The sequence below is a fragment of the Eptesicus fuscus genome, chromosome 5 (genome assembly GCF_027574615.1).
Source record: "Eptesicus fuscus isolate TK198812 chromosome 5, DD_ASM_mEF_20220401, whole genome shotgun sequence".
Classification (NCBI taxonomy): domain Eukaryota; kingdom Metazoa; phylum Chordata; class Mammalia; order Chiroptera; family Vespertilionidae; genus Eptesicus; species Eptesicus fuscus.
In genome coordinates, this window is record NC_072477.1 from 10,510,105 (window position 1) to 10,538,028 (window position 27,924).

The 27,924-nt window shown below is 48.0% G+C and overlaps 1 protein-coding gene across 1 annotated transcript in view; it reads right to left on the reverse strand.

Annotated features, from left to right (window-relative positions):
* The window catches only part of TDP1 (tyrosyl-DNA phosphodiesterase 1), a 54,253-nt gene extending 27,539 nt beyond the window's left edge, over positions 1-26,714 (reverse strand). Inside the window, exons 1-12 of the mRNA XM_028155888.2 lie at positions 26,523-26,714; positions 22,527-23,101; positions 20,618-20,661; positions 19,474-19,529; positions 15,852-15,948; positions 13,163-13,197; positions 8,262-8,354; positions 5,011-5,178; positions 4,501-4,579; positions 3,159-3,344; positions 2,117-2,165; positions 1,186-1,252 (exon numbers count right to left, since the gene is read on the reverse strand). Of these exons, the coding sequence (XP_028011689.2) occupies positions 1,186-1,252; positions 2,117-2,165; positions 3,159-3,344; positions 4,501-4,579; positions 5,011-5,178; positions 8,262-8,354; positions 13,163-13,197; positions 15,852-15,948; positions 19,474-19,529; positions 20,618-20,661; positions 22,527-23,091 (1,439 nt within the window). The 5' untranslated portion in view covers positions 23,092-23,101; positions 26,523-26,714. The remainder of the gene's footprint in view (positions 1-1,185; positions 1,253-2,116; positions 2,166-3,158; positions 3,345-4,500; positions 4,580-5,010; positions 5,179-8,261; positions 8,355-13,162; positions 13,198-15,851; positions 15,949-19,473; positions 19,530-20,617; positions 20,662-22,526; positions 23,102-26,522) is intronic.
* Positions 26,715-27,924: the final 1,210 nt, after the last annotated feature.

The following is a 27,924-nucleotide window of genomic DNA, read 5'->3' on the forward strand; positions in this document are numbered from 1 at the left end:
CTGAGCAGAGGCTCAGTAAAAGTTTGCTGATAAAACAAAATACAAAATGGGAAAAATACCAAGAGTATGACTATCACAATGGAAAGTTGAAAAGCAGGGGGATAAATCAGAAATACTTTAGTCAAATGCTGATATTTGCATATCTTGCATTTGGTTTCTAAGTTTCCAACACTGTAGGACTCAGGAGCCACGGGGAAAAATGGCCTGTATCACGAGGCGACAACCCTTGCTTATCAGAAGACAGGCCTCAAGAACAGACTGTCTGCAGAGACTGATCAGGACTGGGCCCATGATCAGATGATGCAATGCACTGGGAGGCAGACCATACTGCGAGGCGCTCCATCTGAAGAAAATCCTCTGGAAGGAAACACCTCCCGAGAAAGCATTAAAGAAAGGCTCCTGATGGCATCCCAGGTTAGACTAAAAGCTACTGGGATGCAAACTGCCCTCCTTTCTGGCTGTCCTGCAAAACAGTGGCTTGGAACTGGGACCGGCCTGGAGCATGCAGATGTGCGACCACTGCAGCGCGGACAGAGGGCAGTCATTTCACTCGTCCATTCAACCTCGGATTGAACTCTCACAACGAGCCAAATATCACCCCACATGCTTGGGGAGGATTCCACCCTCAGCAAGCTTGCAGGACGCAGGGTAAGACTGTGTAGAGATGCCGAAACCGGTTTGGCTCAGTGGATAGAGCGTCGGCCTGCAGACTCAAGGGTCCCAGGTTCGATTCCGGTCAAAGGCATGTACCTTGGTTGCGGGCACATCCCCAGTAGGGGGTGTGCAAGAGGCAGCTGATCGATGTTTCTAACTCTCTATCCCTCTCTCTTCCTCTCTGTAAAAAATCAATAAAATATATTAAAAAAAAAAAAAAGACTGTGTAGAGAGAACGATTGTATGTTACATACTGGAAACATGAACTAAGAGGCACTAATGTGAATTCTAAACTACCCAGCATGTTCTTTTATTTATCATTTTCTTTATGTGTCCATATATAAATAGAAATGCCACAGAGATAAATTTTACTCTTTGGTATTAAAAACCTATTCCAAAAAATAAAGTTCAAAACCTTGTTTAAAATTATTTCTATCACTAACATATGTAGCTGGGCCGTATTATGTAAGGCTCTTTAAATAACAGCTTGTTCCTAAAGCAGCAACAGCAGCATTCTAGCCAATTACTTACTGGAAGTAGGCATGGAGCCAGTTCTGCTTTTCCGCTGTCTGGATGCTGTAGGGAAGAGAGCCCCCGGCTTTTGAAACAAGAAAAAGAAAATAAATAATAAAACGGATGCAATAGAACTTGAGGGTTCTTCATTAAAAAGCCTAGTAAACAAAACCTATAGTAAACAACAGTGAGGAAGTTAAAGGGGAAAAACAACACGGCTGCCATCATTCCATCTTAGAAAACACTTCCTGGACAGGAAATGCCTGCGCTTGCACCAGCTATGTCCTCTCAGTGGGCTTCCTTTCTGAGGGATGTGTATTAAGTGTAAGTGTTCACTGTCTGCAAAGGAAAGGGATTAAGGGGTGGTCATTTAATATCTGCAACAGCACAGATCTGAAGGGTTAGAAAGAATCCTGGCCCAACCTGCCGTCCTCATCCTTAGCCTCCTTCTGCAAGATGAGGTGTGGAGCGCCTCTGTTTTAGCCTAAGACCAGGACAGTTGGGGCAGACTAGGATGAGAACTCCTAGAACCTGAGAGAAAGATTAGAGCGAGGCATGTTGGGACTGTTCTGAAAGGGCACGGAGCAGTAGGGGCAGCTGGTTTCATCTGGATGACTTGCCTGGACAGCCAATCTGTTGGTGGCAGAGGCTAGGGCAGCCTTATTCGCAGAAACGAGATGAGCAACCCTTCAGAGGGTGACTGTGAGGATTAAATAACATCCAGGACCTGCCCACCTGCACCATCTTGGGAACATGACCAGTGCTCAATGTCACCCGTCTTCAGGATTCTTACCCAGTTAAGAGAAAAATCACCTCCAAATTTCTAATCCATACTTTCCTCATCCCAAGGGGGATGAGAAAATTCTTATTTCTTGTTTTTACAAGTTTAGCAGGGCATTTGTGAAATATACACAAAAAATACAATTGTGGCAGGCTTCCCAACAATTACCTGGATACCCTTCTAAGCTGGTCCGCACATTTTCCACAGAAGGATAGATCTAAAAAGAAATACAAAAAATTCCCAATGACACTTGGAAGGTACCATGTTGAAGAAACTATTTGTTAAAAGGAATGCTGATTAGTTTTTAAGAAAATGAAATCTCAATTAAAAATCCAAGAGGCTTAGAAAACGTGCTCTATATTTTAAAAAGTTCCCATCTTACAGGAAAAAAACAGAACTTCTGGTAATTAACCTTTTGCACTCGGATGTCGATTGTGATTCGACACGGTTAATATTAGAATAAAGGAATCGAGAAAAAAGCAAGCGAGTGCAAAGGGTTAATCCTATATAATAAAAAGCTAATATGCAAATCGACCAAATGGTGGAACGACTGGTTGCTATGATGTGCACTGACCACCAGAGGGCAGATGCTCAACGCAGGAGTTGTCCTCTGGTGGTCAGTGCGCTCCCTCAGGGGGAGCACCGCTCAGCCAGAAGCCGGGCTCATGGCTGGCGAGCACAGCTGCAGTAGCAGAAGCCTCTCCCGCCTCCGCAGCAGAGCTAAGGATGTCCAACTGATGGCTGCCGAACTGCTAGAGGGCGCAGGCTGGGCTGAGGGGAACCCCCCCACCCCCGCCCCAGTGCATGAAATGTGCACCGGGCCTCTAGTTTGATGATAAAAAAGCACACTTCCATTTGAGTTTTTCCTTTGACATGCCACAGTAACACTGAATTGAATGAAAAATTAACTACTAACTCAAAGGTGTCTAAGTAACTAATAATGCTTGTAACTCTGCAGGCCATGCCTTTCCAACATCTTTTCCTGGGCTTGACAACCTGGAAGGGGTGACAACTGCTTGCTGGTGGCTGACGCGGAGCTTTGGCTGAACTGCACACCCCAGCACCCACGATACGAGGGCCACTCGATAACACCGCCGTTTCTATCCCACCCATTGAATCGAACCCTCTCTCTGAAGAGGACTGACTGTCGACTGACTCCTCTCCTGGACGAGAGAATGCAGATGAGAGACTCCGGAGGAGGAGCACTCACCAGATGGAGGGGAGCCGTGCTTTTCCCGGGGGCCCTGCTTTCCTTCCCCAGGGTCACCAAGGTCTCTTTGAATTCAGCACACAGCCATTTGGATTCGTCAGCCCCCATGGAGCCGATGCTTGAGAACTGGCCGACGACAGGCCAAGCCTCGGCCTTAGGTATGGACGAGGCGTGCTCTTTCAGGACCTGTGAAAGGGTGACAGTGAAAGCCACAGTCAGGACCCGAACCCAGGTGTGGGCATCTACCTGCAACGGCGTGCACTTAGCCAGAGCGCTCTACCCTCTAGGTCAGGACCCAGTCAGGGCACCTGCCCGGGTGGCGGGCTCAATCCCCAGCAGGAGGCGAGCAGGAAGCAGCTGATCGATGATTTTCTCTCATCACTGATGTTTTCTCTCTCTCTCCCTCTCCCTTCCTCTATGAAATCAATAAAAACTTACTAAATAAATAAATACATAAAGATGTTGGCTATGAGATCCTGCCTGCTTTCAGCTGCGGTCTCAGTTAAAAAAAAGAAAATTAAAATTTTCATTAACCAAGGGGAATTCTTACATAACATAAATAATTTATGGAAAAAGAGGTAAGCTTTGAACAAAGACATTTTAGGGACATTGTATTATTAAGGTCAGTAAACTGCCTTCTAAAAGGCAATAAAGAAGGCATTAATCTTCAACTTGCTGGTTGTTTTATTTTGTTAAAGACCTTTCTATGTTCATTTTCATACCAGCAGCAAATGTGATTTTTGTAGTAACAATTCTCTTAAGGGCACTGGTTTGGTAAACAAAATATATTATAGCTAATTGTTATAGCCTCTACTCAACACTACATTCTGCTTTATTAAATTTGTATGTTAAAAGTCCTTGATATGCTGATCAAATGCTACAAATGGAATCTCCGATTATCTCTATCACAAGACATATAACTAAAAGTCCATTTAGAACAATCTGCATCTATAGAACAGGCATAATAAAACTTTAAAAATTACTGAAAACTATTAGGCAATATAGCCTCTACTCAACATTACATTCTGCTTTATTAAATTTGTATGTTAAAGGTCCTTGATATGCTGATCAAATGCTACAAATGGAATCTCCGATTATCTCTATCACAAGACATATAACTAAAAGTCCATTTAGAACAATCTGCATCTATAGAACAGGCATAATAAAACTTTAAAAATTACTGAAAACTATTAGGCAATCAATTTATCATGTGCCTACTATTTGCCCAGAATTGTGCTAGATATATTGTAATGCTGCCATCAGAACATACAATTATAAATAAAAAGGGAGATAATACACATTAAATTAAAAAAAACAGTTAAAATAGTAAAAATTCTGTTACCTTCCGAAGCCTAAAGTGCCCCCAGTTATCTTTCTGATTTCCTTGAAAGCGTCCTGGGGTTGATCCAATGAGGTAAACGCTACAGAGATATAAAATGTAAATTACAGAACGTAGTGATGTGATTTATGGACCCCGTGTCACAAAATACCCATGAAGTGTTCCAAGAGCCAACCCGTTTTCTTGGGAGACTTCCTCAGAGGAGTAGCTGATACGTAAACTCACCGTCAAGCACATCCTCTAGTGGGGGAGCACCTGCAAGGGGAGGGGGCCAGGCCGAGCTCGCTCCTGTGCAGAGTGACCCAGCGCGAGGCCGAGGGTGCGTGGAAGCGTCCCTGCCTCACGTTAGGGACACAGAACCAGGAGACGCACAGCGACAGCCTCCCGCTTTCATCGTGTCACGAAGGGCGGCCGAACGCCCTCAGCCTCCTTCCAAGACCCTGCGTTCCAGACCCCGTGCGGCTCTCAGGCGTCACCTGCCGTGAGCACCCAAACCGCGAAGACGGCACGTACTTGGTTTCGGAGAGGTCGTGGGCGTGGATGATGTCTACCCACTCCTTGAGAGGAGGAGCGTTATAAGCCATCAGGTAGCTGATGAGATCGGCTTTGAAATGTGTTGTTGACTCTCCAGACCCGTGGGTGCCATGGGCCATTCGTGGGTACAAGGGGCTCACCCACATTCTGGAACGGGAGAGAAATGCCTATTAACAGTCGGGAAGCCACTGGTCACAGGGCCTCTCCGCACTGACTCTGCACTCACCCTGAGGAGGAGGGGACTTCTCACTGCGTCTCCACCTGGTGAGCAGAGATCCTCACCAAACATAAATCCGACCGTGCCGCTCGGACAGTTTCCATCACATTCGGAATTATTTTTGAAGACCTCACTGTGAGTTTAGACCCATAAGATCTAGCCTCTGCCCACCTCTCCCAATCCAATCCCCCTCCATGCTCCCTCTCATCCAGTCACCACACCTTCTTCTTCCTCCTTTTTCCCCCGCCTTACAGACTGCTTTCTGAGTGATGACAGCAGTCAATAGTTTTAATCTCAGTTGTTAGAGCAAACCCACACCACCTGTAGTAACCCCAGCAAGACTGTGCCCACGACTATATCAATGTGGCTCTTTAGTCAAGTGGAAAAGGATAAAAGTTATACTGATAAAAATGTACGAACAAACCTACTTTCAATAAACAAACACATCATGATGTATAAGCTAGAGTAGTGTGGGGGTATTTTTATAACATATACATTCCCGGCGCCTGGAATGAGTATATACCACATTCAATGATATTAGATTAACACAAACCTTATACCAGGGGTCCTCAAACTTTTTAAACAGGGGGCCAGTTCACTGTCCCTCAGACCGTTGGAGGGCCAGACTATAGTTTAAAAACAACTATGAACAAATTCCTATGCACACTGCACATATCTTATTTTGAAGTAAAAAAAACAAAACGGCGAAAACACCCGCATGTGGCCCACAGGCCGTAGTTTGAGGACGCCTGCCTTAGACTTTCAAATACTACAGTAAATGAAATATTAAAGACACCTTTCATTTCATCAATCCTTTTCCCCCAAAGGAAAACAGTGGGGGAGGTGTTGGGTGAGAGCCATGATGTATGATGACATTCTAAACCAGATACCGAGGTGTGAGGCATTTGCACACTTCCCAAAATAAGATGAGAAAATGATCCCGGGACAAATAAGTTTAAAAGTGAGAAGTTAAACAGTGGACCAAGGGGAGGCGGAAAGGACGGCAGGGACACCTGCACACAGAACAGGGTCAGCAGGGCCCTTAGGAAGGGGACACGAGGTAACTGCCTTTAAATGTCTTTCTTGAAAGAGGACAACGCACTGCATGAGACTGCAGAGCCTCGGGGAGGAGAACCTGGACTAGCCCGAGAGAACAGTGCCCGATCCGGGTGGCGAGAGGGAGTGTCACACCCTTGGTACTTTTTGAGTTTTAAACCATGTAAAGCTACTATCCAGCCAAATATTTTTTTTTAAACTTAAAATTTTTTTTAAATGAAGGAAAAAAATGAACACCCCAATCCTGTCCCTTAATCCCTGCCTGACACCCCCCCCCCCCCCCCCCCCCCGCCACAGCCCGGAGAAGCCTAAGGAAGCCTGGCTGCTTCTAAACTCGAGCTCCTGGCCCAGAAGGAGCAGGAGGCCGGGTCAGAGTCTCTGGGTCACAGAAGACGGAAGGCCAACTTGACAGACTCAGTTCATTACATTAGTTACCGTTTCCCCACAAAAAGCTCTGTGAGTCCCATTTTTTGTTGTTTTTGATGGGGCTACATATACGTCACAAGCCCCCAAGCCCAGCTCTGCAGCTTAGACGCTCCTGACGTAGCAAAGGCATAGTGGACCCGAAACTCAGTGGGTCAAGAGGGTCTGTGCTGAGGCTCCCAGAGATGGAGCGGCGACAGCCTGGACCCTGAGCCAGTCGGACTACACTGCATCGTGAGAGGCATGTTAAGTGGGACTCAAACCAGAACACGTTTAGAGGAAAACTCTCAGGAAGTGGGCATGGGACTCAAAGCCACCTGCTGTGGTGGGGGAGCGGAGTGCGGAGTGGGAACAAGAGGTGCTGGGCTCAGGGAAAAGACCACCTTTCAAGCCCGGACGGGCCATCTGAAGGAAGAGAGGTGCCGCGTTACCTACACCCACACAGGCCGAAGCGGGCTCCGGGGGTGGAGGCTGCAGGCTCTGTATTCTAGCTCGACCCCCGGGGGACATGGACTCCGCCAGCTAATACATCCCACTGTAGGGGTTCTAGCACAGGCTGGGCAATGAACGGTGGCAAGGTCTGTGGGGGAGGATGACAGTGAATTCCTGAACCCCGAAACGCTGCTAGATGAATGCCTGAGTTTCTTCTAACACAGAAGGCTGTTAACCAGCTCTTAACCTAACCTCCTTTACCAGAAGGCAAAGATGTACGACACGGCTTAAATGAAAGAAAGGTGAGTTACAGCTAGTCACAACGAAGGGCTTGCCCGGAGGGAGAACAATGGTTAAATTTTATTAAAATCTGATTTGGGGAAATCCCTAAAACTAAACCCAAACCCCTCTCGAGAAAAGATAAAAAGCTGGGCCCAGCATCCGTGCACAAGGACAAAGGGTCGGCGATATAAACTAAGCCTGAGCCACCTCACGCCGGATTCTCTGAGATTCACAACCCCACGAACACAGGGAAGGCTTTAAAAACACACCCGTGCAGATGTGCTTCATGGGAAACTACAGGGTTTGGGGGGGGGGAGGATTTTTAGCACTAACCCCCAGGTTTTCCTGATGCCCCATGGGAGGTGGCCAGCCTGAGTACAAGTGGGAGCAGGGGGAAGTGGAGACCAGAAGGCTATCCAGTGGGTCTTACTGGAAAAATAATGGGCTTAGACCTGGCACTTAGCACCCTCTTTCCTGCCTCGAATACTTGGATGGACTTGGCTGTAGTGTGTGTATGATCTCATTTTATTAAAAAAACCTACCGTGCGTAGATATTTATCTGTGTGTCCGTGTATAACAGAGACAGACATGGATGATTATGTTACACTGTTAACAATGGTTGCCTCAAGAGAGAGAAATTGGGGGTGAGATACTAAAAGAATGCTACCTTTTTCCCTGCATGTGTATTTTTTCTATGCCACGTGTGTGGGATTTTTACAATTAAAAACATAGAAAAACTAAAGAATAAAGCAAATGTTCTGGCCTTTGCCCTGTCTCCGCACACACAGCCACTGCCGTAAAGCAAACAGAAGCTACGCACCCTTGCGTCTTCTGGTGCCAGTCCTCACGGATGAGGTTGGAGGTGTGTATGACCACCCGGAGGCCTTCTTCGTATAGCAGGAGCATCATTTTCCTTTAAAAACAGAAAGGCATTAATATTCCTTTCAAAAAATGCAATACCTTTCTAATGCAAATGTAATAGCTAAAGGAATTCTTCAAACGCTTATATTACCCAAACGTTTAACAACTATAACCCTCCTTTCTTCTACACATTACCAAAGTCTGCTTAAGTGGTAGGTAGAAAACTACCTCCCAAAATGCTCCGAGTACTTGGTGGTCCATGAACTTTTGCCCCGTCCCATCCACATGGCCAGTCCTGACACTCCAGACCCCTCCCTCCCAGGCTGGCCCCTTATTATCTATTCAGCATCATCTGTTCCTATTAGGGACAATAGGAACCTTCTTGTCCAATGTTTTTTAAAGTTTGGTCACAACCTCTGCTGTGTCATTACTAGCACTTAAACAAATTGCAAAAGAATAAATAATAAACTCAACAGTGCACTGCATACTGTATATGTAAGTTCAGTATTGGCTCACGGAACTTGTTTTGCCATAAGCATGGGTGCATGTGGTAGACTGAAAGGTCAAATGTACTTTTTTTCTTTTTTAAGTATATTTTTATTGATTTCAGAGAGGGAGAGAGAAACATCAATGATGAGAGAGAATCAGTGATTGGCTGTCTCCTGCACGCCCCTTCTGGTAATCGAGCTCTCGTCCTGGGCATGTGCCTTGACTGGAATTGAACCGTGACCTCCTGGTTCATGGGTTGATGCTCAACCACTGAGCCACACTGGCTGGGCTCACATGTATTTCTTATTGTGGGTTGCAGTTTAAAAAGAGTGTGAAAGAGGCTTCATCTTCATGCTCCATAGATGCCACACTTGTCACCAGTGCACCTGGGCTTGAGGTCCGTCTTCCCTTTTTCTTCTCCATTAACTCAAATCAGTCCTGTTGAGTCCTCTCTTTCCCACGGGGCTGCCCCACACCTCCAGTCATCAGACACACTTCTCTTACTTTAACAACAGTGAGAGGGAGGGAATACTGGAGAAATAAGAGCTTTCCATCTGAAGCTGCAAGACCTAAGCTCCAGTCTCCACCAGGGAGAAGCCGTACGACCCTAAGTCATTTAACATCCCTCAGCCATTCCATGTCCCTGAACCTGGTTTTGTTTTGTTTTTTCCCACACGTGTAACGTGAAGGATGAAGCCCTTCTTGCCTCACAGGGTTGCTGTGAGGTGAGGTACAACGTGCACTCAGGTGGGTGTCAACACTCTCGCCTGTGCACTCCCACTCGTCCTTCAACGCCTTCCTTTCTTTCGTCATCTACCGTGGGATGATTTGTAGCTTCCTGCTTGTTTTCTAATTATTTCAGGAATCTAAGCGCTCTCTCTACCCAACCAGAGACTCACTCCTCAAGGCACTAACGCTGCCCTGACTTTTTATTTCTATTGAGGCCAAAATGCTACTTCATGTTTACTGGCGTAGGTCAGTTCACACAGGGGAAAATAAACAACATGGATACTGTTTGGACAGCATGGAGCCAGCATAAAAAGACGCGGAAAAGAACGCAAGGACAGAGAATGAGATTCAGCTCCTGCCACACTGAGAACGTGACATGAGCTGGCAAACGGTAAATGAATGCAGAGCTGCAGAAATGACAGCTGGTGGGCCAATCTTCCCTTGTATGACATGCGCGCCCTAAAATCTGGGCAAATTTATGTCACCGTTACCAAACTAGCAGCTGACTGCCATTAAGAATAAGCCAGCTATGAATCCATGATACGAGTTTTACAGATATTCCCATTAAGCACCACTGATCAGGGAAATCACGCACGAATGTCAGTGAGTCCCGCAAACAGAACTGGACGGATCCAGGGGGAGTCGCTCGCATCCTTTCAGAGACAAAATGGCACATGCCAATCAACTCACAATTTAAAATGGATAAAAAGAATAAGAAATGGGGTCTCCCTTGCCGAAACCGGTTTGGCTCAGTGGATAGAGCGTCGGCCTGCGGACTGAAAGGTCCCAGGTTCGATTCCGGTCAAGGGCATGTACCTTGGTTGCGGGCACATCCCCAGTAGGGGGTGTGCAGGAGGCAGCTGATCGATGTTTCTCTCTCATCGATGTTTCTAACTCTCTATCCCTCTCTCTTCCTCTCTGTGAAAAATCAATAAAATATATTAAAAAAAAAAAAAAAGAAATGGGGTCTCCCTTGAAGAACCCTGACCTGCATGTTGCCTACTGAGCTGTGGGGCAGCTGTTCCTGTGAAGGGCCTGCGTGCCAGGCACCACCCTAGAGGCGCCACGGGATGCCAGCACGCAGTGCCCACGGTAACCCAGAGCGGGCGCCGTCTCCCACTCCACCCGCACCACCCGTGGCTGGGAGACGGTGGTCACAGAACGAGCCAGAGGAAGAGCTGGTTTGGATCAGACATGCGGATCGTCCTCTCACTGCGCGTGGCTTCCGCAGGGATGGGCACGGGGTCGCAGGTCTCACCATGCCAGGGGTAGGAGTGGGCGAGGGGGGCATGGCGTGATCTGGGTGAGGATGCGGAAGGGAGTGGGAAGAGGCCTGCCCTGCCATCCTGTGGTCAGCCCGTTAGTTCAGCCGGCTCCCGTTAGACAGGGGTCTGGACGTGGAGCTGCTCTGGCACCCTCCTTCCCGCCTGCGATTCTCAGGCCAGGCGAGCTAACTTGGCTCCTAGTTCTGGGGAAACCGCAACGCTTTAGAACTCTAACGCCTTGTGAGAGACACCCCGGAACTGTATGACGTCCTTCAGAAACACTGAGAGAGCACGCTTAACGTGCCTCACGGACTATGGGCTCCTGCAGGACGGCTGCTTCTGATCATTTCCAGCTGCTCTGCACAGAGCCCACACATGCCTGCTAACCTGAGCACCATCTCCAAGCCACTTCCTACTTACCGTGGCCGCCCCCCTCTGCCCCACGGGGAGGCGGTTTACACCCCTTCACCATGAGCTGCAAGGCTTTCCTCCTTTTCTCACTCATGTGTTTGTCTTGCCTCTCTGACCAAAAGACTAAAAGCTGCAAGAACAAAACCCATTGTGTCCCAAACCTGTTATATCCCCAGAGCTGTCTCAAGAATATAATAGATATTTAATGAATAATTCCTAAACCATTTTAAAAGGAGCAATGGACAGTGATTGCCAAGATATGAGTGCAATCTCCTACAAGACACTGTCATTTTAACAAAATGCAAACTACATATACTATGTGGGTGGGAAAGGTCCTAATTACTCCCTTAGGCATTTAAGGGCGAATCTGGGAGGTAGAGGGGGAGAAGGAGGAATAAATTTGCCAAGCGGTTTGTGTGTTGGGGAGGGCAGGATGGACCACAGGAAACAATGAGTCCACCTGAGCAGCAAGCAAACAAAAATTCCTGTCCCCAGCCCGGGTCCAGGGAACACTGCTTCTCTGCTTGGGGCCTCTGGTCTATGTAATGAAGGCTCAACCGAACATCCGTGCGTCAGACCCTGGCCAGGCCCAGCACACTCAGCCCCTCCTGGACAAAGGCACAGGCTCCGGGACTACTTGCTGGCATGTGGAATACAGGGCGACTGCCCATGAAATGCTGGCACAGAAGGCGTGGCCGGCACAGGAGCCTGGCACTGGGGGTCTAGGGAAGATGCTGAGCCGCCTTATACAATGCCACTCTGTATCCTCTGCCTGAATTAGCATCCTGTGAGCTCAGTGTGACACAAACAGTAACTGATCCTGCGATGTCCGAGTCCTCTCTCCACAGCCCTCAGACCCTGTCCTCTATTAGACCGAAGCTTCCAATTAGGGATGGCCGGTAAATGCTGCAACGTTTACTCAAGAGCATCTAAGAGCAGATAACGTAGGGTCGGTAGGTCGCCTTTACGAAATGGCTCAACTCTTTCAGCTCTGGTTCCTTTTTCTTAAAGCAAACTGGACAATATAGTTTTAAGTGGACAGAGAGAAAGATGAACGTATGCCCTCATTTCAGGGCACTGTAATATCGGGAAACCAGTGATCACAGAAGGACTCACGCTCCCTCCTAGAGATTCCCTTTTGCCCTACAGACAGACGCCGAAGGAACATGCCGGAAGCTGCCAGTGACCCATTCCCACTACAGGTCTAGAAGACAGATGAGGCTCGGTCACGTTCACTTCACAAATCCTTCCCAGAGAAACGTGCTTTATAAACAAAAGGCTGAAATAGGGACAACCATGTCTAGTCCTTATTCTCATTTGCAGAACCAATGACGTAAAAGGGCTCAGCAAAAACAGCGGCAGGACTAACCTAAAGCAGGAGTCCAGCGGACATCGGCGCAACGTGCCAAGTAGGAAGTAACACAAGTTCTTCCTGTCTGGTTGGCAAGGCTTCAGAAGAGCATTCTAGAAGAAATTTCTGAGCTGTCTTGCGCAGGGACAGTTATCAGCCTCTTGAGTTGACAACTTTTTGTAAAATAGTTTTGTTTTATTTTCAATCACAGGATGGAGCTGACCTAACAATATTCTCTATTTGATGCAGCTGAGAATCTTATAAAAATCACAAGACTCTCTTTAACATAGTGGAATCCACAGCGTGTTACTGACACACGTACAGTCACTCATAACCACGGACCACACACCACAGTATCCATTCTCCTACAGCGAATGTCCTGAACAGAAAACCAGAAAGGGCACCAGAGAGTCAGGCTTTTGTGTTGAAAGTACTGTAGCTTCAGGCTGTTAGAAAACAACTCCACTTCCTCTACTTCCTTACTGATAGCATTCCCGCTCCACCCCCCCCCCCCAACAAAACCATCACACCTGAACTCCTCCAAGGGCCTTTCTGAATAGCATCCTTTGATCTATTAAAACCATACCCTCTCCCCAATGCATAAAAATTGCTTACGTGTGGTGTGTTCCAAATGCAATATCCAACTTTGCCTAGGATGAAAAAGAAGTCAAGTCACTTATTAAAAAAAACCAAACACTCAATACCCCTACCTATTGGAAATTAAATTAGAAACGGTTCAGGTCTTTTTTTTTCTTTTTCTTTAATTGCTTTTACTGCCCTCTAGTGGACAAGCCTTTGATGAACAATACAGCTTTTATAATACCCAGTGAGGCTTGTTTTTAAAAATGCATATTTTTTTAAAAAGTTACCCAGAATAATTCAATAGTTTCTGCATTTTTAATGATAGCAATTAGAAGTTAAAAAGCCTAATTTATTTAGTTGTCAAAAACTAATAAAAACAAATGAGCGTTTGCAAAATTTTAAAATGAGAAATTTGGCTTATAACAACTGCAAAAAGTTTTCAGCACTTATTCAAAGAACACTGAGTGTGGTGGCATCAGAAAGACCTGTGTTGTGATGTTAAAACAGAAGTTTTCTTACATTAATAACATAAAAAGTATAAAAATAAAGAATATATTAAATCCACTTTCTTGTTACAAAATGATATCTTCACGTATAAATGGGGCATAAGTGGAGAAGTAAAACATTTTACCTAACACCCAGTGTAGCAAGACCTTGGTTAAACAGACTGTGCCCCAGATGTAGGCTAGGAAAGAGTTAAAATAGAAACGTCGAAATAGCAGTTAGGAACGTGCAAATCCTAGCTTCACAACGTTGCATGACTTTGAAAAATACTTAAATCTCTGTGCTTCATCTTACTCCTCTTTAAAATGATGGTGCTATTAGGGGATTCGGAGTTGTTAGGAGTGAACGAGAAGAGGTGTTTCAAGTGCGTAGGAACGGGGCCTGTGCCGGCAGTACTGCTGCAAGTCCCGCCCACCAAGCACAGGACAGGTGGGTGGATCCGCTTGCTGGAGGCAGTAATAAGCAACTGAACACACAGGTGAGGACACAGGCCCCCGGGCTGGAGATGCTCACGGACAGGTGGCCCATCCACTATCCTCTCACACTCAGCATATGGGGTGCTCACAGACCAGCATGCATTTGTGTGGTCTGGCCACAGAAGAGAGAACAGGGAACTGTATTTGATGTCTTTAAAATTACAAAATTAGAATGAAGACTGCCACTCTGTAAATTGATATTTAGCTGGGAAAAGGCAATGGTCAAGAGACTTGGCTTTTGAGTTGTTTTGTTATAAGTTGTGTGATCTGGGGCAAGTCTAAGCACAAAATCAAGGATGATAGTAACTTGAACAGATAATATCCAATGGGCGCTTTTTGGTACAAATGCGCCACATCCTGTACAACAACCCAATGAAGAACAGCATTAGCAGTCCACTTAACATGGAGGACTCAGGCTTAACGAGGTTCAGCGATGAGCCCAGGATGACACGGTTCGTGTGTGCAGAGCTGGGACAGAACCCGGGCCTCAATCTCCGACCTCTGGCCCCACATGTACAGAATAGAAGTGTTAGCATACACAGATTCTTTGACTGACGTCAACGTCAAGAATTCATCTTACAGACAAGGCATAAAGGTATTTCAATAGGCCAGGATGGGGCCACAATCCTTCTGTACCTCGGACTACATCTGGGAGCTTCGGAACAGCTCTTTGCACAAGGTTTGAAAGACTGCGGCTCGTTCCGCCCTCTAGTGGCCGGTCTGGAGCACGCCATCAGGCATGCCACAATGTCTCCTAAACTTCTCAGGACAGGTAGTCTTTGAAAAACACGATTTCTATTGATTTAATCACTGTGTTATTTCTTTAGTTTGATGAGAGCTATCCTACTGCAGTTTAACCTCTTCTGCTTGGGCAAGCAAAAGCAAAAACATTGGATTTTAGGCAATGGCTAAGCAAAGGTTTATCTGTGTAGAAGTGAGCTAAAGATATGTTGGAAAAAGGGATGCTTTCAAATTCCAACTATATCAAGTGCAGTGGTTGAGTCACAGCCAGGTTTTGAGAGGCACGCTGGCTGACTAGAGGCAACCAGAGGAGGTCTGGAAGTTGGGGAGCGACAGGGGGTCCATGGTACATCCAATACAATTGAACAACGTGAGACAACTAGGGGAGATGTCTTCAAACATAAGAACCACCGGCACATGCTAGGGGGAGAATTACTGTATGTGCTCCAGAGGGAAAAATTAGGACTGATGTGTGGAAGTCACAAAAAGGAAGATTGTGATGGTTAGTTTTATGTCAGCTTAGCTAGGCCACAACATCCAAATGTTTGGTCAGATGTTGCAGTGAAAGTATTTTTTAGATTAAAACAGATTACCCTCCACAATGTAGGTGGGCCTTACCCAATCACTTGAAGGCCTCAAGAGAAAAAAAGACCCACTCCTTCAAGGAAGAGAAAATTGAGTCTCCAGACTGCCTGTGGACTCAAACGGCAACATCTGTTCTTCCCTGGATTTTGGACTTGCCAGCCGCCCCCGTACATACAGAGATGTGTATGCTTCCCATAGGTTGTTTCCCTGAAGAACTCTAATACAGAGATAAGAGGTCAACATCAAGAAAAATCTTTCTAACCACAAGGGCTACCTCAGGAAGCATTCAAGTTAAAGCTAGACAACATCTGTTGGGGATGCTGGAGGGAGGATTTCTGCACTCGGCAGGGAGAAAGATGAAATGTCTAAATTCCCTTCCAGCTCTCAGACCAAACATAACGGCAACAGCAGCTTACCTGGCAGAGGGAAATGTTCTCATAAGGCTTGGCCTCGGCGTGCAGGTGAGCCTTAGCTTCTCGTTTATCGCCATGCACCAGCAGGATTGGCTTCTTCCTGAAGAGGCCAGAAGTATGTGAAATACATCATTCACAGAGCTGGACTGCTGCTTGGTGAGGGAACGCCAGCTTCTTTATCACCCCACACGTGCTTCTGGCCTTTGTGGAGACTGAGTCCAGAACAGGTCAGTTAATCTTCATTGACCAGTTACCGTGATAATGGGGCCAGGGGGTCCGATCCTGAAGCTCTACTTCGACTCAGAGGGGTTGTGACTCAAGCAAGCCCTTGAGTAATGAGTTATCTTCTTTGGTCCCAAAGGGCACATAGTTACCTCTGGGTTACTATGTTTAAATTCAGACGGATTAAAGACACAACATTACCGTTGTACAGTGTGATGCTCTTTTCTTTCCCTGCTGTTGGGACCTTGCCAGGCCTACATTCACCAAGCTCCTACTGTGTGCTAGGTACTGCACTAGACTCGAGGATACAAGAGTGAACAGGCCCAGGTCCACAGCAGCATGCAGACTCATTAAAGGTGGTTCTATTTCAATGAAACAGAGCCCAAGTTACACTGAAAATGCTGTATTTTTTAATTCCTAAAGGACAACATGAGAAGACTCTTCAGGCCTGGCTGGCGTGGCTCAGTGACTGAGCGCTGACCTAGGAACCAGGTGGTCACAGTTCCATTCCCGGTCAGGGCACATGCCCGGGTTATGGGCTTTATCCCCAGTGTGGGGTGTGCATGAGGCAGCCAATCAATGATTCACTCTCATCATTGATGTTTCTATCTCTCTCTCCTTTCCCTTCCTCTCTGAAATCAATAAAAATATATTTAAAAAAAGAGAATACTCTTCAGGAATAGATTAAAAGGCTTTTAAGGGAATTATGATCTTCTCCAGTTAATTCAAAGTGAGATAATCCTTAGAAGTCAATATACCTTTGTAAGCACACCCAACAAAACAAAAATTGGATTTTTATTCAAGGAACAATCAAGCAAGATGAACAAAGGTAGCTACTTCCACGTCTATCAATCACGGTGCAGAATGATTCTCTACCATATGTGAAGGGCAACATGCAACTAAAAAGAAACATTATAGAAAATGAACTTCCGGTACAAGCACCTCGCTACCTAATCCCCAAGAACTTTATAACGTGTTAGTTCAAATAAAACTAAGAAACCACACCTTCACAACTTTTTTCTATTTTACAACTAGAAAAACAGGACAGAGAATAATTAGTGTTATCAGATCATCAGGACTTTCTTAAAAATAAGAGATTAACCATTACTGACAGAAGTTGAAGTCTGCATTAACTCCTTCAAATTTATTGGTCCCATAAACTGTCACCAAAAGGCTGTTGAGATGGTTCATTTTATGTCAACTTGACTGGGCCAAGAGGTGTTCATATAAAACATCATTCTGGGTGTGTCTGTGAGGGTGTTTCTGGATGAGACGGGCCCTTGAATGGGTGGACTCCAATGTGGGGGGCCTCATCCAGTCCGCTGACAGCCCAATATAGAAACAAAAAGTGGAGGGAGAATTTGTTCTCTTCCTCTTGAGCCAGCTGCCCATAATAAATCTCCATATACTGTATCTCCCATTGGTTCTGTTTTTCTGGAAAAGCCCTCCATGGGCAGTATCTGAATGACGACATAAGGCAGTACAACCTCTACGATCAGAATTTCTGTCAATTCCGGATGTTGCCTTAACTTGACATTTAGGTCCTTCCTCCTCCTTACAGCTCCTGATGACTGGCGTTCCCCATGTGCACTGAGCAACGAGTGGGTGTGGGACGGCAGGACCCTTCTGTCCCCTGACCAGTTACTGAGAGTCCAGGGGGTACCGGACAAGTCTGTTGGGGCGGGGGTGGGGGTGGGCGCATAATAAAGTACCACAAACCAGGGGGCTTAGACCACAGGACTTTTTTCTCTCTTGGTTCCGGAAACAAGAAGGCTGAGATCAAGGTGTCTGCAGGGTTGGTTCCCCGTGGGGGCTGGGAGGGAAGGGCCTGCTCCAGGCCTGTCCTGGCTTCTGGGCGGTGTTCTCCCTGTGTCTTTGCTCTGTATGTGTCTGTGTCCGAATGTCTCTTTCTTATGAGGACATCAGTCACATTAGAGTAAGACCCACCTTAATGACCTCATTTTGATTTGATTATCCACCCCCCAAAAAACCTACTTCCAAGTAAGTCACATTCTGAGGTACTGGGGGTTAGAACTCCAACAGATCCTTTTTGGGGTGAGACAATTCAACCCGTCACAGATACACAAGGAGTTGTGGTCTATGCTTCGGCAACACTTGAAACGTGTGGCAGTTCGGTTTCAAGGTCTTTGAGAAGCAAAGGGAGGAATAACAAAAAGGTGCCAGTGCGACAAACAGGGAAGTCTGTGGCCAGGAGCCCGCGCAGACGGCTCGCTGCCTCCCGATGTCCGTTCTCTCCTTTCCTAGCAAATCCCGACCTCACTCAGACAGGGTGTGCTCAGCCAGACTTCCTTTACGGCCTCTTTCAGAGCCAGTCACCGTCCTGTGACTGCCGCTCCATGGGATATAAGCAGGTGTTCAGTGGGGCTTCAGGAAGGCCGCTCAGAGGGGACACAGCTGGGACGTGGCCGTCTCATCCTCCTCCCCGTTCTCCTTCCTGCCACCTGGAACACAGACCGGGGACCCGGAGCTCCAGGTGGACAGGAAGACGGGAGGGCTAATTCTCTGAGAACCATGACGGCCCCAATCCGGACCTTAAATGTCTACCTTGTGGACGTCTTAGGTTGGAAAAACATTTTCTTTCTTGTTTAAGCTGCCGTTATTTTGGGCTTTCTGTCACATGCAGCTAAAATGAATGCTATGGGTCACAGGTCAAACACAAGCCCTTCGGTGCCAGCGCCCTGGGAAATTTCAATGGCATTTCATCTACCGTTAATGATGGTTTCCACCATCTGGTTCCTAAATGAACCCAGGACTCTGAGGACCTGACAATTGTTCTTCCCGCGTGTGCTTTCCTCGGCCTGACTTGCTGTTATGGAGCCTGCCATGTAAACGTGTTAGGAACCAGGACGGCGCACGTCACTGTGTGATGCTATTCAGTCTGTATTGCTAGACCCCAGGCTTTTGAACTCCAGGAGACAGAATGAAATCCATCACCTCCATCACCTGGGTAAGGGAAGGCCCTGGGACCCCTTTATTGACTCAAACTACAAGGAGAATCATTTAGAAAGTGATTCTCAGAAAGTGTTGATGTGCTAAGTAATGCATGGCACGCTGGCCACGTGTGGGCATGCTCAAAGGGCTGGGCGGTGGGGTGGGGATGGGGGGCAGTGATCTTTTCCATCACTCTAACACCAGACATAAAGTTCTCTTATGTGGGATGGAAGTTGACCTGATCTTCTTCTGGACAGAGAAATGGAAGATATGGTCAAATCTGTAATAGGAATACATGTGATTAGCTAGAATAGAAAAAATAAAAAATGCTGTTTTCCCAATGTTTGTATGATCAGGATGGTTTCAAAAGATGTTCAACAAAGATGGCTGGCAGCTGCCTGAGAAGCACAGATCTTGTGTTTTAATGGCATCTATCGTCCCGGGGACTCACCTGAACTCTCGTGGATACTGTCTTACGAGCCAGTCCACGTCGAAACAGTAGTTAAACTAGATGGGGGGAAAGAAAAGCAAGTCAGTCACGGGTGACTTTGCCAGGCAGTCTATACCGAGAGCTGGGTGGTTATGTGATGGAAAGAAACTCTAAAATAATGATGAACTGCATGTTTTATTTATAAGCCCAGACAGTTCTGCCACAATATTCATAAACAAACCTGCGATACACCTTGAAGGGAACACATGGCCCAGGGGGTCTGAATCAATGGAGGAGCGTGTGAGAAAGCAGGTTCCAGGCAATTAGGCCTGTGTGCTTGGCGGCATCTGTAGTTGCTATTTCTGAGGGCTCTCTGATTAATTCAAACAAAGGGGCTTATAAATGTATCCCTTCCCCTCGGTGATTACGAAAAGGACTTTTAGAAGAGACCATCCACTTTCAGCCCAACTTAGGAGCCAGCTTGGAAAACAGGCATCTGGGACTGGACGTTCACTAGGCTTACAACGATTACAGCTTAACCCCCAGGTTCTGCACTGGACTCACCCATGGGGGCTCCTCCCCACACCTGAGTAGTCCTCGACCCTCCTCCTGGACAGAGTGACTCGCTCACCCTGAGGTTTTGTCTGGTGACCAAGAACTGTGAGGCCAAGCCAAACATGAAGGCACAGAAAGCCTGGCTTTCTTCAGGGAAGTGACCTTTTTTTCTGACCATTTACTTGACCCCCTGGAGCACTGAGGTGAGTTGTCAACACAAAGGGACCGGCTCCGTCGGGCAGGAGCAACCACACATGCAGAAAGAAGTAGCCATAACTTTCCGTCACTTTTTTTGGGGCAGGTGCAGGAAATGTCTTGCTTTTGTAAATCAAACGTGACTTCGCTTTCACCTCTCCACCCACAGCTCTTTGGGGGTGGCACCCGAGTGCCATGAGATTATCAGTGTTCCCAAAAGGAGTCCCTGGGGCCCAATCCTGAGCCAGGAGCCCACTGGTCGTGGCATCCACGTTCCATGCTGGCGCTGTGGCAGGTGCCATCTCGGGGGCCCTGCACAGGACTGAGACACGGGTCCCCATCACTCACTCCTATTTTCTCATGGAGTTGTTTACTTATCTGTCCCTTTCCATCCAAAAAACAATCGCAAACTCACCTGTGCTGAAGATACAAGTGTCCCAAATAGAGGAGATAAAATATCTGTGAAGATCAAACATTTAAACATAATTCATACTTTGAAAGACATTCTCTAGCAATAATAATCACAACTGACTTAATTGTCACTGATGCTAAAAATTTAGCTTAGAAAACTGTGAACCAGCCCCTAGCTGGTTTGGCTCAGTGGATAGAGCGTCGGCCTGTGGACTGAAGGGTTCCGGGTTCGATTCCGGTCAAGGGCATGTACCTTGGTTGCAGGCACATCCCCAGTAGGGGGTGTGCAGGAGGCAGCTGATCAATGTTTCTCTCTCATCGATATTTCTAACTCTATCTCTCTCCCTTTCTCTCTGTAAAAAATCAATAAAATATATTAAAGAAAAGAAAAAAAAAAGAAAACTGTGAACTGAAAAATTACTACAAAGCCAGGCTTTAGTTCCCTAACATTCAAGAGAAAATTTCCCAGTGCTGTTTGATAATACTTATTATGTATTCTTCAATAAAATACAATGCAAAATTAAAAGCTACAACTTCGATACTGGATGAGCGTTCAGTTTTAGAAGCTGCCAATAAGGACAACAATGATGCATGCTGTTCTTCTTTCCAGACCTCTGAATTTTTACCACCCTCACGTCTCATTTAAGTCCCTCTCAAGAAACCCCCCCAACCCAGGACTAATTCGCTTCCTGTGAAACAGAGGACAGAGGTGCCCATAGCTCTAAGCTGTGGACACCCTCCGCCTGGAGTCAGCATCAGATCCCACAGGTTAAGGACTCAGTCCCACCTGACTGCCCCCACCTCAGATGCCAACCACAAGTCCAGACCTCCTGTACTATAACTTGGGGGTTCCCATGATCCCCTCTTTGGGTTCAATAATTTGCTGAAAAGTCTCACAGAACTTTTGCTTACTAGATTTCTGACTTATTATAAAAGAATACAACTTGGGAACAGCCAGGTGGAAGAATTACATAGACTGGAGTGATGAAATCATTGGCCATTGGTGATTAACTCAACCTCCAGTCCCTCCCCTCTCCCTGGAGGTGAAGGATGAGGCTGAAAGTTCCAACTCTGATCACCTGGTTGGTTCACTGGGCGTCAGCCCCCGCCCCACCCCTCCCCGCCTTCTTAGGGGCTTTCCAAAAGTCACCTCATTAACATAAACCCAGGTGTGGCTGAAAGGAGCTTGTTACGAATAACAAAACACACTTCTTTGCCCTTTAATTACTTTGGAGTTGTTCTAGGACAAAAAACAAATATAGCCAGGGATGAAGACCAAATATATGTATAGAACAATATGTCACACACACCCCAGGGAATAATCAAAGCAACCAAAGGCCATCTTTTGGTTCAGAACGGAAACATCTATTTGCATGCTGGCATCCTCTTGTTGCTTCTTTACTGGAAACCAAAACCAGGGTTCCAAGTAGTGGTTCTCAAACTGGACTGGGCATTCGAATTCCCTGCGGGGTTAGTTAAAACAGGCAGCAGAGCCTTGCTCCCAGGGAATCCGGGTGGGGCCGAGAACATGCATTGATAACAGGTTTTAGGTGATGCTGATACTGCTGATCCAGGGACTAAAGAGAACTGCTGTTGTCAAATATTTGCTACTTCATTAATAAAGTGTTATTGATCGAGTTTGATCTTTAAGTGAACAGTTAAAAACAATTTTAAACATTGCACTAAATATTCCAAAGCATTGCTCTACAGGGCCTGAGAAACATCCTCTGATTTCCTAAGCGAACAGTTTGCTGTCAACTTCCTGCATTTGCTGTCAAATGCTCTTTTCCTTTTTCCTGGGAGGGATTAAGTCCATGAGGACCTTGGAGACCATTCTAGCTACCCTCGTGGATTCACCTGAGGGGCTCTCTCATGTGCAGGGACAACTCTGGACACCAGCACCACGAACTTACCCTTGATGTGGAGGGCTCCAGAGTTATACTTTGGCTTAATTCCTGAGACTCTAGTGAGGTAGAATTGGAAGGGGTTCCCTTTATCCAGCATGTCCCAAATGTCCTGGCCTTCCCCGGACGTTTCGTACTCGTCTTCATCCTCTGTGAGCGTGTGGCGGGCAGGAGGGCCATGACTTCCAGCCCTCGGGGCAGCACCGTCTTGGGGAGGGGAGACGCTTTTCTCCTCTTTGACGGCCACTTTCTCAGCGGCCGTCAGCTGCGTCTCCGGTGGCAGCTCATCGTCACTGCTGGAGAGACACCAGCCCAGCTCTTCCTGGGAACCGCTCTTCTGCATCTTGGGAGGTGACACTTCTGAAATCCCATCTGTGTTGCTGAATTTCAGGGGTGACATCTTCCTCCTGTGGGCAGCTTTCCGAGCCTCGGAACAGGTGTACCGTGGCTCACAGGCTGCTTCCTGCCCAGCATGGAGGAGAGAGGTAGACGGCTTGTCCAGTTTGGGCTTTTCCTCCTCACTTTCATCACTACTGGATATTGTCCATCTCCCATAATCACCTTCCTGAGACATTCTCCTTCTTCTGGAAATGAAAGGGCAAAATATCGTTATTTTCCACTAGTGGCCCAGTGCACGAAATCTGTGCACATTAAAAGGGGATTAGAGGAAATAATTTAATATTGCTATTTGCCCTTTCTCTATAATAGAAGTGTCAGAGATGAAAGAAAATTAGTAAAATGTATATGAAAACCTTCCTCCTGTCAGAGTCTGGGGCGTACCACGGGACCCAGAGTCAAGTCCCCGCCCACCCACATACGCCTCAAAATCGTGTGAGACCTAGACCCGGCTTCCCCTCCCCCCGCCATTGGGCTAGATCCAGACCCGGCCAGTCCCACACTTGTCAAGCCCTGCCTGGCAGGGGGCATAGCCTCAGGACCCCTGGCCCGGTGCCAGGATGGGGGCCATGGCCTGAGGTCCCCCAGCCCAGACCAGGGCAGGGGGCGTGCCTTGAGGTCCCCCATCTAGTCTCGCTGGGTGGGGGGCATGGCCTGAGGTCCCCCATCAAGCCCTGCCAGGCAGGGGGGCGCAGCCTCAGGTCCCCCGGTCCAGCACCGGGAGGGGGGCACAGTCTCAGGTCCCTCATCAAGCCCCACTGGCAGGAGGGTGCATCCTCAGGACCCCGTCAAGCCCCGCTGGGCGGGGGGTGTGTGGCCTGAGTTCCCCTGACCCAGCACTGGGGATGCACCTTGAGGTCCCCTGTCAAGCCCCACTTGGTGGGGGGCGCGTCCTGAGGTCCCCCGGCCTGGCCCTGGGGCGGAGGGAGCAGCCTGAGATCCCCTAGCCCAGCACCAGGACAGGAAGCGCACCTTGAGATCCCCCGTCAAGCCCCGCTGGTCAGGGGGCAGGGCCTCAGGTCCCCTGGCCTGGTGCCGGGGCGGGGGGCACAGCCTGAGGTCCCCTGTCAAGCCCTGCCAGGTGGGGGGGCATGGCCTGAGGTCCCCTGTCAAGCCCCATGGGGGTGGGGGAGGGCGTAGCCTCAGGTCCCTGCTGATTGCTCGTTAAGGCTCCTTATGGGAACTTGGCCTCAGCTGTGGATCTTTGTGACGGAGTGATGGTCAATTAGCATATTCTCTCTTTATTAGATAGGAGGATATCAGATAGGATTCCCCAGGCCACTGGCAAACTACCTCTACTGCTCTTGAAATCCCTGCCCTGTGAGAGTCTGGAACACGTACAGCGCATTGACACCTACCAGACGCTGAGCCACGTAACCAACATCAGCTGCTTTGCAGATGTTCTCAGGCACATGACCAGGATCGGCCATGGAATTTGGCAAAGAAAGTGACAGCAAAAGTCCTGGTCACCCTCTCTCCTCTCCCTTAGTCTTTCAATCTAGACCTTGTTCTTAGATGGGGGTTGAGCCAAAGTCCAAAACAAAACAAAAATGTTCATTGTTGACCCTGAAGCTTCCAACTGGTTGCTGGGATTAAGGCCAATTTAAGGAATTTCAAGAGTAATTCTGAGAATGCTCAAATGTTTTACAGTCAAATCGCAACTTACATAGCTATTCCTCACTGAAGCATGGAGCCCAAAGGACTTTAGTGATTATTTCTTACTTCCCCAAAGATAAGCTACTTACCATAAATCTTAACAAGGCCCTTAAGACAGTGTCAAATGATCTATTCTGTCTCTACATTATCTAGAAGTACTTCCATGAAGACCCAACTAACTTAGTAATTATCTTACTGGCCTGGCCCTAAATCAAACTGCTAAAACCTGCAGAGAAAGAACTTGTGCTGAAGCAAAACACTTTTATTTTGTGAACCACACTGGGTAATTTCTACTTTCTTTATCCGACAAGAGGAAAACTGATGCCAAGGAGGATGAAAACCTAAAGAAATTCTCCCAACTGCCAACTTGAAATGTTAGAGCTTTTATACTAAGGATTTAAACAATTTGTGGACGCAAATGAGTACTCCTCTTAAAGCTGCCAACTCCTCTCCCCCCCTCCACACTACACCCAGCTGGGGGATTCTTTAATGCTCCCAGCTGCTTCTCTTTATGGATCCTGCAGATCATCAGGAGGGCCTGGGAGTAAGGCTCCTCAACTGAGGCCAGGTGAGGCCAGTAGTGGGCAAACATGGGCCCCGACTTCAAACCCAGCCGCTGCTAGGGCAGTGGTCGGCAAACTCATTAGTCCACAGAGCCAATTATCAACAGTACAACGATTGAAATTTCTTTTGAGAGCCAAGTTTTTTAAACGTAAACTTCTTCTAATGTCACTTCTTCAAAATGGATTCGCCCAGGCCGTGGTATTTTGTGGAAGAGCCACACTCAAGGGGCCAAAGAGCCGCATGTGGCTCTCGAGCCGCAGTGTGCCGCCCGCCAGTAGGGGGTAAAAGTGCACTCATACAGGTTACTTAACTGCAGAACCTCAATTTCCTCCTCTATAAAAGGGGTACCATACCTACCTCCCAGAGTTCATTCAACAAATACTTACTGAACAGCTACTATGTGCCAAGCACTGGGAATTAAGAGTTAACAACATACAAACGGGTTCTGCCCTAGAAGAACTTCTATTTCAGGGGGAAAGAAAAAGACCAACACAAAAACAAACAAACAAAAAACCCCCAAGATATCCTTACAGGCATGAGACAGAATCAGGGCTGCCCTTTCTCTGGAACACTCTGAATAAGTAATATTTAAGTGAGACCTGAGGGATGAAAGGAACCAGCGGGGGGTGGGGGGGTGAATCAGTATTCCAAGTAAAGGAAACCCAACCTGCAAAGGCCAAGAGGTGGGAAGGAGGCAGCAAGAGCAGACGGAAGGACTTGGGCAAGGAATACAATGGCCCAGGATGTAGGGGGTGGGGAAAAGGAGGAGCAGGGCGTGTTAAAGATACTGGATTTTATTCTAAGAACAAGGGGGCGCCCCCGGGAGGGTTTTAATAAGCAGGGGAGCACCTTGGTCCGACGGACCCCTTAAAAAATATTCCGTTCCTTACAAGTCTGGGTGGAGAATGGTTTGGAGCGAGACAGAGGTCGAAGCGAAGGGGCTGCGGCATGGAACCGGGATGCAGACGGATGAAGGCGGTGGGGATGCAGCGAGTGGAGTCGGGGTACGTTTGGGAAGTAATGACAGCTGCTAACTTTTCTGTGCGCTTACCCAGGCACAATTCGAAGCGCTTCCCCAGGGACTAACTCATTTCCCTTTCACACAAGTCTACACTGAGTACCACGACAGGTGCCATTTATGGGGAAACTGAGCACAGAACGGGTAAGTGCCTGGCATCGGGGGAACGCTCCACACGCCCAGCTGTTACTCCTAACAGCCGACACCACCCACCCACCCACCCACCCACTCCGGGGAGCAGGGGCGATAAGAATCCGAGCAGGGGGAGCCCTCACGCCCCCTCTCCCCGCAGGACTCGGGTCGCAGCGCCTGCCGCTCGCGCCTAAGAGGCACAGTTACGGGAGGAAGTCGAGGCCCAGCAGGGGCCCTACCTCGTGTCTTTACTAGATGCTCCGCTTCCAGCCCCGCCGCGCACTCACGTCTTCCCGGGATCCGAGCGGCCCGCGCACCGCGACCGGGCCGGAAGGAGCAGGGTCGCAGGTCCAGCGCCTGCAGCCTCCAGAGGCTCCCGAGCCCGCAGCCACTCGGTCCCGCCCCGCCACGGCCGCCGGCGCCTGCGCGCAGTTCAAACTCTCCGGGACCAGCGCGCACCTCGCGGCCGTGGCTCGGCCCCTTCCACTTCCGGGACGCCCGCCGCTGGGTCCTAAAGACCGCCGTGTCCACAGGGGCTGCTTGGAGCTCTCCCAGGAGGAGGAGAGGGAGACCTGGCTGCCTCCAGGTCTTCACTCACCTCCTGGCCACTTCTCTCAAACAAAAACAAAAACAAAAAATCGGAGGGAGAAAAAGAATTGTTACCTCCCTCTGTCTTAACTAGCAAAACTCATCCTATTTACAAGGATTCTCACAGACAACTTCAGACTCCCAGGGCTGGAGGCTGGTGGTGGTGGTGGTGGTGGTGGTGGATAGATGTTTAAAGGCAGAGAGAGGACCCGCTGAGGTTCGAGGCAGCTGAGGACTGAGACCTGTCCCCCGGGAGAAGCGGGCTTGCCTGGGGCGCACACTGTAAAACCTGTTGTAAAATAAAAGGTTAAATGAGCTCCCCTCGGACTCGGACTCGAATGCCTGTTTCTTAGTTGAAACCCGTGCTTGTGTGCCCGTGTGTGCGCGCGCGCGGTTTTTAATCTTCCTGATTTGCCAGAAGAAAAAGTTTATTTAAGATAAACTCCTTTGCAAAACGCAGCCCTCTCCATAGTCCTTGTCTTTAATAAGGATGTTTGCTATGGAATTTGGGCTCAGTGCTGTTTATGCTACTTATTCTCGGAGTTTCTTTCCTATCAAGCTCCTCCGCCTGGGGACTGAATGAAGTAACTTGCGTAAATGTCCTCAGGGTTCACTTGGTTCGTCAGCTTTGCGCCAGGCGTCGTGCTAGGTGCTGGGGCTACCGAGAGGACGAAACTGACCCGGGCGGGCTCGACCCCAGTGACTTGCTGATGTGCACGCGAATCCTGGACTTGGGTTCTTTTTGTTCAGCTCCTATTATGCTTTGCTCACACTCTTTTTTGTGTGTCTCATAATAGTTAGCACAATGCTGTAGATCAAAATTATCAACAGTAATTTTTTACGAGGTGTGGGGGCCGAGGATGAGAAGCATCATTGAAGCAGCACCCGGGTGAGCTAGCTCCCCAGCGGCGCGCGTGGAGTTAAGGGGGCCAGACTGGGCGGAGCCTAGCGCTGGGGGCGGGCCCGGGAGCCTCTCCGCCATAGGCTGCTCCGGGGAAACGTTATAAACAAAGCGTTTGGCCAATAGAACTGCGGGACGAGCCGTCCAATGGG